A 14,896-nucleotide genomic window follows, 5' to 3' on the forward strand; every position below is an offset into this window, starting at 1 on the left:
AGACTCCTCCCTCTCGCCCTCTAAAGCGCTTTTCTCGCAAAAGTTTATGCTTTCACCGTTACAATGCAACTGTTTACATCTATTAATAATGCACCCAAACAGCAGTCCTAAGACAACGCACACATGTGGGATTCCTATGAATCCATTACGCAATACAAACACATTAGCGTTCTTTCCTTCCAAGTCAGTGCCTGTAATCAATCCGCAATTCGAGCCTATCTGTCAGTTCAAAAGGAAAAGTAGACCATCCCCTACAGGCGTAGGAAAGGAACTCACAAGTCATTGCTTCCGGTAAACGGGGTGAGAGTTGTTGAATGCTCACCGCTTGCTTTGTTAGTGGCTCATGCACCAGAAATATACCTCAAGAGGTAGTCAGTCAGTTATATATCTACCATGCTTTAGCTTATATCATAACTAAAGATCAACCTCAATACAAAGTACTAGGATTTTCTGACTAAACTTTTCCAGCCAGAGCTGAGACCCACAGTAGAAAAAATGAAGATTTGATTATTTGCCTTTATAAAGAGAAAGCAAATTATAAAAAAGCATAGCCTGTGTTTCAGCCACTAAATCTAATAACATTAGATACTGATTGAACTGGCAGTGTTTATAAATACCACAAGGTAATCAAATGTAGTGATAGGCAGCTTTAGCAAGAGCCGACACGTAAAAGATACTTACACAATAACTATTGAACTTTTAATAAATTATTAATAATAATTACAAATGCTCCACTTGCATGTTAATGAGCCATTCCAATGCAATATGACTGTGACGTATGACCAAGTTTTATGGCCACGCTGTGTGGTCATGCTGTATGGTCACGCTGTTTGATGCTGATCAAATTGCATGACTGTGCATCATGACAGCGCTGTACGACCACACCACACCAAGCAGTATGACTATATTGCAAGGCTTAGTCATGTCTTCCTCCTATCCAGGGTTTCAGCAAATTTGTCACAAATACTGATATTGACAGCTATGGTATGTCATCAGATTGCTTTAAAAGTTCTAACAGTTCATTGAACTCTTTAGTTATTCTAAACAGTGTTTCTGAGTACGTTTGTATGTATGTAGTAAGTATGTTTTGTATGAGACGTTTTTACTTTTCAAAAACTTATTATTTAGTTTAGCCTTTTTCGTAGTTTCAAGACAATATACAACAGTGTATTATTTCATTCGTCAAACTGAGCATACAACAGAATAACCTAGTCATCTTGTTAGTTCAAAGTTTTCAAACTGAAGAACATGAAGAATGGTGAAAGTGGAACAGATGAAACCTTTAATATTCAGATTATAGCTCCGAACAGAGAGACAATTAGGAAGGAGAAAACATGTATTTTCGTAACAAAACTCTGAGGTCTCTGCAGAGTCTCCCATGACAATCATGCTGGCAACTATGACGGCTTCCAGAAAGCAACTTTCTGTGGTGTATCAAATCATTGGGAAGCAAGATGATGAACAGACAAACCAAGACACACCCACATGAAAAACCATGTGACCATGACACAGCAAAAATCAGGCCCATGTTTAGAAGTCTAGAAAGTATAATTATGGTATGATGTAGTAGCGAAATGCAACAGAGCAAACAACAGAATAGTACATGCTTTCAAAGTAGTTGATCAAAGAAATTGAAAATGTGGCCTTGCGATGACAAGTGATCTATTAAAATTGGGTCAGTGCTTACATAAAGATATGGGCATACACACCTTCTGAACATAGAAAATGGATTTTCATCGCGAGGCTGTCTGGAGTTTTTTTTAGATTGCTACTATGTTGTAGGCCTACGCCTCAATGAGTTCAGTTGACAGACTAGTTGTTGCTCACTTTTTAATACTGCGCAAGGAATTGCCTACCCATTTACTTGCTTGAAAGTTGAATGATGCAGAAATGTAAAAGTAGTTGAAATGAGAAATCTTGGTATATCACCACTCAACAACTGCTTTGTTAAGTTTTTATAATAGTTCAATGAACGGTGACATTTATTCCTGATTTTTGCCTAGTTATTTTTTTTCTTATCTTTTGGCATGTAGCAAAAATGTTCTTTTGTCGATGATTACTGATATTTACTATAGTAAGAGCCGTGTCCGTCTGTTCATCTGCTCAAAGCCACTCTAAGAGCACAAAGAAAAAAGATTGCCTTGCACAGGAATTGAAAACAGGCCATCAGGTTCAAAGGCGAGCGTGTTACTACCACACCACCAATCATACTGATTACTCATGACCATCTCTGACAGTACATGGAACTGGCAAACAATCTAATGCCAATAAAAAGCTATAAATACATCATTAGCAGGGAAACACAAAATTAAGAGTTGCTTTTTCTTTTATTTAACTTCGAACTGGGAAAGGAGTAGGCAACTCATTGTATAATATTAACCAAACTAACTTGCACATTTGCCTGAACCAGCCTTCTAATAACTGTTCAGTTCAAACACTTGGTGAACAAGTTTTAAATTCTTTAATGTTACCACATATCTCCAGGCGTGTTGTCATACCAGAAAACAATAAAAAACAAAAGACCCCTTGCGACACACAGTCAATGATAATATTCGAAAGTGTCTACTACTTAGCACAAAAAGAGACGTTTTATATTGAGAGAAGTAAGATTATTAAATAAGCAGATGATTGTGAAGATAACTCTTATGTAATTACCATCAGTATATTGCTCCTATGTACATGTATCTATTCATAGGTAAAGGTGATGGTATTTATGTATGCTGTTAGCATCAACATATTCCTCCTATGTACATGTATCTATCTACAGGTAGAGGTGATGGTATTTATGTATGCTGTTAGCATCAACATATTCCTCCTATGTACATGTATCTATCTACAGGTAGAGGTGATGGTATTTATGTATGTTGTTAGCATCAGCATATTCCTCCTATGTACATGTATCTATCTACAGGTAAAGGTGATGGTATTTATGTATGTTGTTAGCATCAGCGTATTCCTCCTATGTACATGTATCTATTCACAGGTAAAGGTGATGGTATTTATGTATGTTGTTAGCATCAGCATATTCCTCCTATGTACATGTATTTATCCACATGTAGAGGTGATGTTGTTTATGTATGTTGTTAGCATCAGTATATTCCTTCTATGTACATGTACCTATCCACAGGTAAAGGTGATGGTGTTTATGTATGTAGTTAGCATCAGTATATTACTCCTATGTACATGTATTTATCCACAGGTAGAGGTGATAGTGTTTATGTATGTTGTTAGCATCAGTATATTCCTTCTATGTACATGTATCTATCCACAGGTAAAGGTGATGGTGTTTATGTATGTAGTTAGCATCAGTATATTCCTCCTATGTACATGTATCTATCCACAGGTAGAGGTGATGGTGTTTATGTATGTTGTTAGCATCAGTATATTCCTTCTATGTACATGTACCTATTCACAGGTAGAGGTGATGGTGTTTATGTATGTTGTTAGCATCAGTATATTCCTCCTATGTACATGTATCTATCCACAGGTAGAGGTGATGGTATTTATGTATGTTGTTAGCATCAGTATATTCCTCCTATGTACATGTATCTATTCACAGGTAGAGGTGATGGTGTTTATGTATGTTGTTAGCATCAGTATATTCCTCCTATGTACATGTATCTATCCACAGATAGAGGTGATGGCGTTTATGTATGTAGTTAGCATCAGCATATTCCTCCTATGTACATGTATCTATCCACAGATAGAGGTGATGGCGTTTATGTATGTTGTTAGCATCAGTATATTCCTCCTATGTACATGTATCTATCCACAGGTAGAGGTGATGGTGTTTATGTATGTTGTTAGCATCAGTATATTCCTCCTATGTACATGTATCTATCCACAGATAGAGGTGATGGCGTTTATGTATGTAGTTAGCATCAGTATATTACTCTTATGTACATGTATCTATCCACAGGTAAAGGTGATGGTATTTATGTATGTTGTTAGCATCAGTATATTCCTTCTATGTACATGTATCTATCCACAGGTAAAGGTGATGGTATTTATGTATGTTGTTAGCATCAGTATATTCCTCTTATGTACATGTATCTATCCACAGGTAAAGATGATGGTATTTATGTATGTTGTCAGCATCAGTATATCCCTCCTATGTACATGTATCTATCCACAGATAGAGGTGATGGTGTTTATGTATGTTGTTAGCATCAGTATATTTATCCTATGTACATGTATTTATTCACATGTAGAGGTGATGGTATTTATGTATGTAGTTAGCATCAGTATATCCCTCCTATGTACACGTATCTATTCACAGGTAAAGGTGATGGTATTTATGTATGTAGTTAGCATCAGTATATTCCTCTTATGTACATGTATCTATCCACAGGTAAAGGTGATGGTATTTATGTATGTTGTTAGCATCAGTATATTCCTCCTATGTACATGTATCTACCCACAGGTAGAGGTGATGGTATTTATGTATGTAGTTAGCATCAGCATATTCCTCCTATGTACATGTATCTATCCACAGGTAGAGGTGATGGCCTTTAAGTATGTAGTTAGCATCAGTATATCCCTCCTATGTACACGTATCTATTCACAGGTAAAGGTGATGGTATTTATGTATGTAGTTAGCATCAGTATATTCCTCTTATGTACATGTATCTATCCACAGGTAAAGGTGATGGTATTTATGTATGTTGTTAGCATCAGTACATTCCTCCTATGTACATGTATCTATCCACAGGTAAGGGTGATGGTATTTATGTATGTTGTTAGCATCAGTATATTCCTCCTATGTACATGTATCTATCCACAGGTAAAGGTGATGGTATTTATGTATGTAGTTAGCATCAGCATATTCCTCCTATGTACATGTATCTATCCACAGGTAGAGGTGATGGCGTTTAAGTATGTAGTTAGCATCAGTATATTCCTCTTATGTACATGTACCTATCTACAGGTAGAGATGATGGTATTTATGTATGTAGTTAGCATCAGTATATCCCTCCTATGTACATGTATCTATCCACAGGTAAAGGTGATGGTATTTATGTATGTAGTTAGCATCAGTATATTCCTCCTATGTACATGTACCTATCTACAGGTAGAGGTGATGGTATTTATGTATGTAGTTAGCATCAGCGTATTCCTCCTATGTACATGTATCTATTCACAGGTAAAGGTGATGGTATTTATGTATGTTGTTAGCATCAGTATCCCTCCTATGTACATGTATCTATTCACAGGTAGAGGTGATGTTGTTTATGTAATCATTCAAAATTCTACACAAAACATGCTTTGTTTCTTATTATTTTATTTACGTAACACAAGAGTTCTGTTATTGCTACTGCTCATTGGTCAGCTTGTGGTGCAGACCTACTGCTCATTGGTCAGCTTGTAATGCAGTCCTACCGCTGCAGAATATACTGCAGAATTTTGCAGTATATTTTCACGAGAACAGAACTCACCTAAATCTGCATTGTTGTTTTGCGAATGATTTTTGTCATGATGTCACAGTGAAATGTCTGTGGCCCTAAATGAACACTTGTGCATAGTCTAAGTGACACATCTCTGGTCTCCTTGGAACACTTGTGCATAGCTTGAGTGACCTGTCTATGGTCCTTAGTGAACATTTGTATATAGCCTGAGTGACACATCTCTAGTCTCTCTTGAACACTTGTGCATAGCCTGAGTAGTAAACAAATTTCTCATAAAGCAGCCATTCATTCAAACAGATGGTACCTAGATGTAGTTACTAACAAATACCACAGCATATTTAGTATGACTGGAAATCAGCCAAAACAGCAGAGCAAATATCTATTTCTGTTAAGAGAGCAATGAAACCAAAATCATGTACATGTATCAGGTATACATGTAATATTCACAAAGGTCCTGATATGTTTGAAATGTGAGTGATGGAATGCAGATGACAGTGAGTTAGAGCTGCTCCTCTGACGTGGCTTGGATTTTGTAAAAACTCGTCCTTTCTTAGTTTGCTATTAGTTCTGTTCTAACAACTCAATGTAGAACTTGTATCGCTAATTGCACCTTATTGCTTTGGAGCAAGACTGTGAGGATGAGGCTTTATAAATATCTGAATGGGTGACAGAGAGAGCGCTTCGTAAATCCATCATAGCTTTTTTAATGATGAGATAAAAAAAGAGCAAGGGTGCTTCTGGAGTCTTTACACAAATCTTAGAGTAGTACATATGCCAAAATACAGAAAAATGTTTAAATTAGGGTGAGCTCATAAACTTCATAAACTAGGAGTTGTCTTCGTTTGAAGATATCTCTATATGAAGGCATCTGAGATCTGTGACCAACACAGTGATCATTCTGTTGATGAGCTCTGAACGAATCCAGTATACTTTTTAGTAGTTGTTACAAAACAACCTTTCAGCAATTGGAGCCTAAAAACATTAAAATAATTCTAAAGATCTCAGGCTATGGGTTTTAATGCTGGATCGACACGCATACCCTTACGCACTGCCACCAGACCATGCCCGACATAATTATTGTGTATGAGTGTGTACTTCAAGCTAGGCAAAAACTATTTAGTCGCATTTTTACACTATTTCTAGTCCTTGATTTGGTTAATAAAGTGGAGACAACTTGATGTTTCTAGAACAAGTAGAAGCGACCTCAAGGAGTCTGTTTTATAAACCAACAGACTTAAAGTTTTATCAGAACTTTTCAGCCATAATATCTTTTTGCCAAGTTCAACATTTCTGTGTAGTTATTACAAAGTTGGTCACTGGAGACCATAGACTGTAGACCTTAGACCGTAGGGTGTAGGACGTAGGCAGTAGACGTAGACGTAGACCACAAAAAAATAGCATTCATTAGTGATCTACTGTATAACTACAGAAAAATGTAAAAACAGTGCGTCAAACTTCACATCTTTTACTTTTGTAATTTGTCGTAATCTTTGTATTTCCATAAGAGAACATCAATTTTTTTGTCATGAAATTTAGTAAAATGTTTAGAAAGATGTGAAAAGTTATTAATAGTAATAGACAAGTACTGAAGTTAACAATAAAAGTAAAGAATAATGGTGGCTCATTTCAAACAGTTGCAACACTGTTTATATTATTATTATTGTAAAAGTTTTTCTTCGCAGTCGTGTGGTGGTAGATGACTGGTTTCAGTCCGTGTTGAGTCCAGGTTTTAACAAAAGGCCAAAGGATCCAACATCTTCCTCAATTCTACTGAGAGAGGACCTTCCTCAAAATGTGAGCTGTTCCTAAGATGGCTGTCTTCTGTATAGTCTCAAAAGATATGTTCACTCCCACCTCGGCCAAGTATGATATATGCCTCATTGATATTGTTCCGAGTGCACCAATTACTATTGGTATCACTTCGGTCTTCACCTTCCACAGGCTGTTTATCTCGAACCCAAGCTCTTTGTATTTACCAATCTTCTCATCTTCCTTCTGTACTACTCTAGTGTCTCCAGGTATTGCTATGTCTATGACCTGGCACAGTTTGGTTTCTTTATTTATTAGTATAAGGTCTGGTCTTCTAGCTTCAATAACCTTGTCTGTCTGCACATCGAAGTCCCATAGCAGCTTCACTTTCTCATTCTCCAATACAGCTTTTGCATGGTGGTCGTACCATTTTGCTGTGTGGGGCAACTCATGTTTTTTACATATGCTCCAGTGCACTGAACTTGCCACTTTGTCATGCCGCCCTTTATATTCTGTCTGTGCGATCTTACTGCATTCGCTGACTATGTGGGACACTGTTTCATCTTTCTGCTCGCACAATCTGCATTTCGGATCGTTTGTTGACTTTTCTATCTTGGCCTTCCTATAGTTGGTTCTTAATGCTTGATCCTGGGCAGCAATGATCAGGCTTTCAGTCTCTCGTTTGAGACATCCCCTCTTCATCCATTGCCATGTTTCCTTTGCAGCTTGATCTTCTGTCTGTCTTAGATGTTGTCTGTTCATTGGTTTATCATGCCAGTTTTGCTTTCGTTCAGTTTTCTGATGATTTGTATACTCTTGTCGTCCATCTTCACTGTTGGTATATATGATCTTACCCGCTGTTCTTATAAATTCGACTGGGCTGCCTTCTGTGTACTTTTTCAGGCTGTGGTTTTTGTAATTCACAGTTTCCTCAACACTCATTAATCCTCTTCCTCGTTGGTCTCTTTCAACATATACTCTATCTACGTACATCAGATCTTGGATGAAGACCTTTATGCATTGTCATCAGTTTCCGCGTCCTTCTGTCCAGTTGCTGTAACTCAGTCTTCGTCCACTGAATAATCCCTGCTCCGTATCTGTACAAGGACACAGCCCATGTATTGATAGCGGTAATGAGATTTCCAGCAGTCAGCTTTGATTTCAGCACTTTCATAAGCCTGTGAATGTATTCCTTCTTGATCTTAGCTTTCATTTCAGATTGTTTTATGTCATCTGCCTCCATAACTCCTAAATATTTGTAGCTTTCATTATCTTCTAGTTCATAAATTTTTGTTTCATTTGGTAGCATGATATTTCCTCTGCCAGTTAATTTCCCTCTTATCATGGTGATGGTAGCGCACTTATCTAATCCAAACTCCATACCAATGTCATCACTGAAGATTCTCACTGTGTGTATCAGTGTCTCAATCTCATTCTTGTTCTTCCCATACAGTTTCAGGTCGTCCATATACAGTAGATGGTTAACTGCACATTTGTTTTTGAGATGGTACGCTGGTTTAACTTTGCGCAGTACAGTTGTGAGGGGTATCATTGACATCACAAACATCAAAGGAGAAAGACTGTCCCCCTGAAAGATACCTCGGCTGATCGATACTTTTTCTAGTTCTTTCCCTCCGCTTGTCAGCTCTGTTTTCCATTGTTTCATACCTGCTGTCATGAACCTCTTGATGTTTTCTGAGATCCCTAACATATCCATTACTTTGATTATCCATGAGTGGGGAACCATATCATACGCTTTTCTGTAGTCGATCCATCTCATCATCAAGTTGGTTTTTCTTGCCTTACTGTCTTTCATAACACACTTGTCTATTATCAATTGATCTTTAGTTCCACGACTTTTTCTACCACAGCCCTTCTGTTCCCATGGTAGTAGTTCATTTCTCTCCAGGTGTTCATAATTGCTGTCCGAGATCATTGCAGTCAGTACTTTGTACATTATTGGCTGGCAGGTAATCGGTCTATAGTTTGATGGTATGTTGCCTTTGCTTGCATCCTTAGGTATTAGCACCGTTCTTCCTGTTGTCATCCATGATGTCGGAGTGCCTCTCTTGATAATCTCATTCATCTGATTTACAATTCTTGTGTGAAGAGCTGTGAAGTTCTTGACCCAGTAGCCCTGTACTCCATCCGGTCCAGCGGCTTTCCATGGTGACAATCTTCCAAGGGTTCTGATTAGTTGTCCCAGTAACAGGTTGACGACCGCTCCCTGCCTGGGGTGGCACAGGTGAGCTGCCGGGCAAGAGTTGACAGGCTGTTCCTGTCCGCTCGGCGCCGTAGGGGTTTCTTTCTGTTTGTGTATTCATCATGGGTATATTATAATAATTATAATAATAATATATAATAATAATATAATAATATTATTATAATAATAATTTTTATTATTATTGTTGTAAAAGTTTTTCTTCACAGTCGTGTGGTAGTAGGTGACTGGTTGTAGTCCATGTTGAGTCCGGGTCTTAACAAAAGGCCAAAGGATCCAACATCTTCTTCAATTCCACTAAGAGAGGACCTTCCTCAAAATGTGAGCTGTTCCTAAGATGGCCGTCTTCTGTATAGTCTCAAAAGACATGTTCACTCCCACCTCCGCCAAGTATGCTACATGCCTCATTGATATGGTTCCGAGTGCACCAATTACTATTGGTTTCACTTCGGTCTTCACCTTCCACAGTCTGTTTATCTCGAACCCAAGCTTTTTGTATTTACCAATCTTATTTACCAATTATTATTATTATTATTGTTATTATTATTATTATTATGTACAAACGTATCGTGACAAGTTCATGCATTTCCATAATTCCAAACTCTCCTATTAATCCTATCACACTTCCTAAATCATTACTCTACAAACGTCACAAATTGATGACAGTTCATTTGCACCCCTATTATTTTGTAGCTCACAATTTTTCCAAACGACCAAGGGTGAACTATTTTGTATAAATTTATTTATTGCTTCCTGTGTTGAAGCATTTGTATACGCTGAGATGACATCACTATGCGTTCAGTAGCTATTTGTATGCAGTAGTTACATTTGTGATAAGAAACAAAAAGGGCAGATGATTCCAGAGCTTGACACAACAAATTTACTTGAAAACATTGAAATTTTTAGTTTTGCTAGAAATTCTCTCAAAGATCTAATTTTTCACCTGAACAAATTCTTTTTTACGTAAAAATACTCTAGTAAAAATTCCCCACATGAGGGTCAAGTAAATATTTATTATAATACATTGATGATTGATCTGCAGTAACCAAATCTCATTTCAACTCATGTAGATCATAGCTGATGAAGACGAGACCCCAAGAAGTCAAAATATGTATACATAAATAAAAAGAGAATATATTATTCTCAAGTTCTACATTCACCATAGCCATAGCGGGTGCCAGCTGCATACCTGCTTATGTCAAAGTTTTCATTTACATCAGGCTATCAGGCTCCATAGCATCAGATATCACAGGCAGCTAATTCATGTGATTTCGGATTTGTGTTTCAGCAGTATTAAAACTTTTCAAACAGATTTCTGAAAGCAGTAATATTTCACAAAGTTGGATGTTATAACATCCTGCACTAGTGTTCCAATAGGCTCTGTTTTCATAAATTCTTTTGTATTACTTCTTTTTTCCCGCTGAAGGACTCTAGTCACGTTTCTTGAGGTGGACTAATCAAACTCATTACATGACGTAGACTATAGAAACAAATGCTTTAATATTTTCCACATGTACATGCACAGTAAAATGCAGCAAAATAATTTTAGCCAAAATCTGACCTAGCACGAGATCTTGCAAACACTTTTAGTGTAGGAAACTAAAAGCAATCGGATTTTGAAACATAAATTTCATTATGGTTCTTGGTTAATTATTTGCAGTAGGATTTCTACTTGATTTTACATAGCATTTGCTATCAAGATATCAGTGATATACAAATATTTACCTAGTTTTTAGGAAGACACCAGTCTTTAGCATGTACAAAATAGTTATATTTAAAAATGATTATTTCCAGAAGCTGTTATTTAAAAGTTTATGCTTCCTTCTTTACCCATAATTCACTAGATGTATTCTTCCTATTGATCACGGATTACTTGCAGTTTCCTTAGTTGCCAATAATCACCAGGTGCTTCCTTAGTTACCAATAACAACTAGCCACTTCCTTAGCTACCAATAATGACTAGGTACTTCCTTAGTTACCAATAATGTCCAGGTGCTTCCTTAGTAACCAATAATCACTAGTGCTTCCTTAGTTACCACGGATCACTAGAGGATTCGTAACTACCAATAATCACTAGATGCTTCCTTAATTGTCAACAACTACTAAATCCTTCCTTAGTTACCAATAATCACTAAATGTGTCCTTAGTTACCAATAATTACTAAATTCTTCTTTAGTTACCTATAATCATGAAATGCTTCCATAGTTACCAATAATCACTACATACTTCCTTAGTTATCAATAATCACCAAATGCTTCCTTAGTTACCAATAACCACTAAATGCTTCCTTAGTTATCAATAATCACTAAATGCTTCCTTAGTTACCAATAATCACTAAATGCTTCCTTAGTTACCAATAACCACTAAATGCTTCCTTAGTTACCAATAATCACTAGATACTTCCTTAGTTATCAATAATCATTAAATGCTTCCTTAGTTATACCTATAATCATGAAATGCTTCCATAGTTACCAATAATCACTAGATACTTCCTTAGTTATCAATAATCACTAAATGCTTCCTTAGTTACCAATAATCACTAAATGCTTCCTTAGTTACCAATAACCACTAAATGCTTCCTTAGTTACCAATAATCACTAGATGCTTCCTTTGTTATCAATAATCACTAAATGCTTCCTTAGTTACCAATAATCGCCAAATGCTTCCTTAGTTACCAATAACCACTAAATGCTTCCTTAGTTACCAATAATCACTAAATGCTTCCTTAGTTACCTATAATCACTTGATGATTGATCTGTCAAAGCAAATCAGACTTATTTACACTTGGAGAATTAAATCAGAAGTTGTGAGTGAAAAAACATAATATATTTTGTGGAAAACTTGAAAATAATGCTAAGAATAAAGTTTTTTCATTGTTAATAGTATATAGTAGAAGCAATTTAAATTTACGTTGAAAAAAATATAAAATATTCAATATCCCTCGATGAGTGAAGTCACCAATGGTAAACTTGACATCCCATAACTATCTGTGAGTAGATTACAGACCAACAAACGCATTTAACAACAAACCACAAAAACTGACATTCTAGAAATATGCAATAAAAAGAAGCTATTTGTTAGTGGGGTTAGACAAGATCATGAACTCTGAATAAACTCTTCAGGTCGCATGTTTCTCTGCTCCAAGTTACTTGAACCACGCAGATGTTGTAGAATCGGTGGGTTGATGACTGGAGGTGGGGATCTCTTCACACTCTAACAAAAAATACAATTTATGGTTATAAACATTCACTTATGAATACATTGAAATAGTTGCATTTAAAAACCTGTGAAAATTTTTTACACTAGAGATTTGTATTGATTGATAACTTTATTGATAGAGTTGGTCAATAGAATTTTGTGCAGAACACCTTATAATACTAAAGGAGTACTACTTACCATGTCTTTTAAAAATTCATTTTTAGCGTGTCAAAATATGTGTGAAAAACGCCACTATTAAATGAGAAACTTGTAACGCAAATGCTGAAAAACAATTGTGGTCGGCTATTGGTCACACAATTGTCACAGATTATTCTTTTGATCAATAATCTATGACCAACATTTGCTGTTGCTCTCCCAACCACTTCAACCTAAGATAAACTAACGACTAGCAATTATCACAAATGCGCTCAACTTGATGGACATGATTTTATAATGTTAATACAATATTAAAGCTTTTCTAATCAGTTTCTCACAGATGTAACATTTGAAAGTTGAAACATTTAAACTAACAGAATTTATTTTTATAAACATCTATTAAGTTTTGTAAGGAAGTGTTACTGGTTAGTAACACCTCTTTACATCTGTAAGAAGTAAGTTTAGTACACAGCGGTGTTAGCTAAACTGACTTCTTTACGTGTCTACTTCAGTGAAATGAGGTTTGAAATTGCACAACTGACGGTTACTGGCAGCATTTATTTTCCACTCATTCACAATGAGAGAATTTCATTGCTCATTTTCAGTATATAATTGCTCCAAGCCAAACTGTAACTAATAGATAGGGTGGTACCTTGGTAGTCCTCAAAGAAATCCCTTTGGAATTTTAGGTACTCCATGCTATTCTCACAATCACCTTGTCGTCTTCTAGAATAATCAAGAGAACACAACACTTAGAAACTGATTAGCGATTCTATTTTCGTGTGCATGTATATGGTTCTACAGCTTGCAAATAGTCACACCTGATGTAAACAATTGCACACTCGTTGAATATCATGCTAACTAGTTAACAGGCATCGCATGATCTCAAAGCGTTCTAGCGGGGTAGTCACTTTGTTATTACTAAGGGCAGTACTTTGTATTAACATTTATAACTTACCCAAACCTCTTCGGTCTCTTCTGTTTATCATCATCATTGTCATCCCCACTGCCATCATCATCATCATCTTCTTCAGAAGAACTCTTACTGTTGGATTTAGTGTCACACATTTCACTCCACTCGTCATTTAGCTTTTCCTCCAGTTGATCAACATAGCCTTCTCCACAGTTCACAGTTATATTTGCTATTAACTCCTGAATTTCAGCCTTCATTCTCTGCTCTCCTCTTCTTCCCCCACCTCTTCCTCTTCTGTTCGGCCTAGCCTCAATTCCGCTCTGCACCAGCAGAACACAGGCTACAACGAAACTCATCAGAACGACTACCTTCATGTTGAACAGTAGAGTGTAAGTGATGCATATTTTAGCAGCCAGAAGCCTTTTATATACAGGCAGTACAATGAGTCACATAGGGCTGAACAGACCAATAGCATTGCTACTGACTAGAGGTATTCATAGTGATCTTGGTAAGATAAAATTTTCCTTTACAATATTCAATAATCAAGCAAGAATCATGTGTGTTGAATATCAAAGGTATAGATAGTATGGACACCTCAAAATTATGACAGTTCACTTTAAGATAGAATGACAAAATAAACAAACATCAATTCTTTGAAACTGTAATAAAATGATTTATATATTTGCTTAGCAAATAAAGGGAGCATTTGGGAAACATCTAAATACTATATTCAAATAACAGTATGTGGTTGTCTTAAATAATGAGTACTAAACATTTGAACAAAAACTGAATTCTCTCAAGAACACGTTCATGAAAAGAAGTGATTTACAATAAAATGACGAAGACATGCCAAAATAAGACTTGCATTATCTAGTAGGAAAAGTTGCAGTAAAGAGAACATAACTCCCTAATAGTGTGTTGCTTAGCACTACAGCTCTCCAGCATTTGAGATTTCAAAAAACAAAAATGCCAGAGTTCTTTTGGAATTTAATGTTTGTGTTTTATAATTACAAAATTCATGCTCAAAAATATCTTTTTGAAGCGCCCAAAATCCTTTTTGTAAATCTGTTACCAGTTCAACTACAACAACTGGTACAGCCACAAGCAATGACTTCTTTCAAATTGAACATAATTTCCTGTAACAGTTCATATTTGCATGTAATATCTGTTGTTAGGCTACTACCTTGTTAAACTTATATAAACTGCAACGTATAGAATATTGTGTTATGCACGTTTCATTTTGAACTACAATTA

The 14,896-nt window shown here is 36.2% G+C and overlaps 1 protein-coding gene across 1 annotated transcript; it reads right to left on the bottom strand.

Annotated features, from left to right (window-relative positions):
- Nucleotides 1-12,455: 12,455 nt before the first annotated feature.
- Nucleotides 12,456-14,016, bottom strand: LOC137394048 (uncharacterized). Its single transcript, XM_068080766.1, has 3 exons — nt 13,688-14,016; nt 13,382-13,455; nt 12,456-12,588 (listed from the first exon to the last, which is right to left on the bottom strand). Exons 1-3 carry the CDS (start codon nt 14,014-14,016, stop codon nt 12,521-12,523), a joined length of 471 nt encoding a protein of 156 aa, XP_067936867.1. The 3' UTR covers nt 12,456-12,520.
- Nucleotides 14,017-14,896: the final 880 nt, after the last annotated feature.

This window comes from Watersipora subatra, chromosome 4, assembly GCF_963576615.1.
Source record: "Watersipora subatra chromosome 4, tzWatSuba1.1, whole genome shotgun sequence".
In the NCBI taxonomy this organism is placed as follows: Eukaryota; Metazoa; Bryozoa; class Gymnolaemata; order Cheilostomatida; family Watersiporidae; genus Watersipora; species Watersipora subatra.

Bases quoted from the DNA above. Each gene is read 5' to 3' on its own strand.
- LOC137394048 (XM_068080766.1), bottom strand. From the start codon at position 14,016: ATGAAGGTAGTCGTTCTGATGAGTTTCGTTGTAGCCTGTGTTCTGCTG. The intron at 13,456-13,687 runs GTAAGTTATAAA...TGATTATTCTAG, and splicing joins AAGAGACCGAAGAGGTTTGG to AAGACGACAAGGTGATTGTG. The intron at 12,589-13,381 runs GTACCACCCTAT...ATTTTTTGTTAG, and splicing joins TTTCTTTGAGGACTACCAAG to AGTGTGAAGAGATCCCCACC.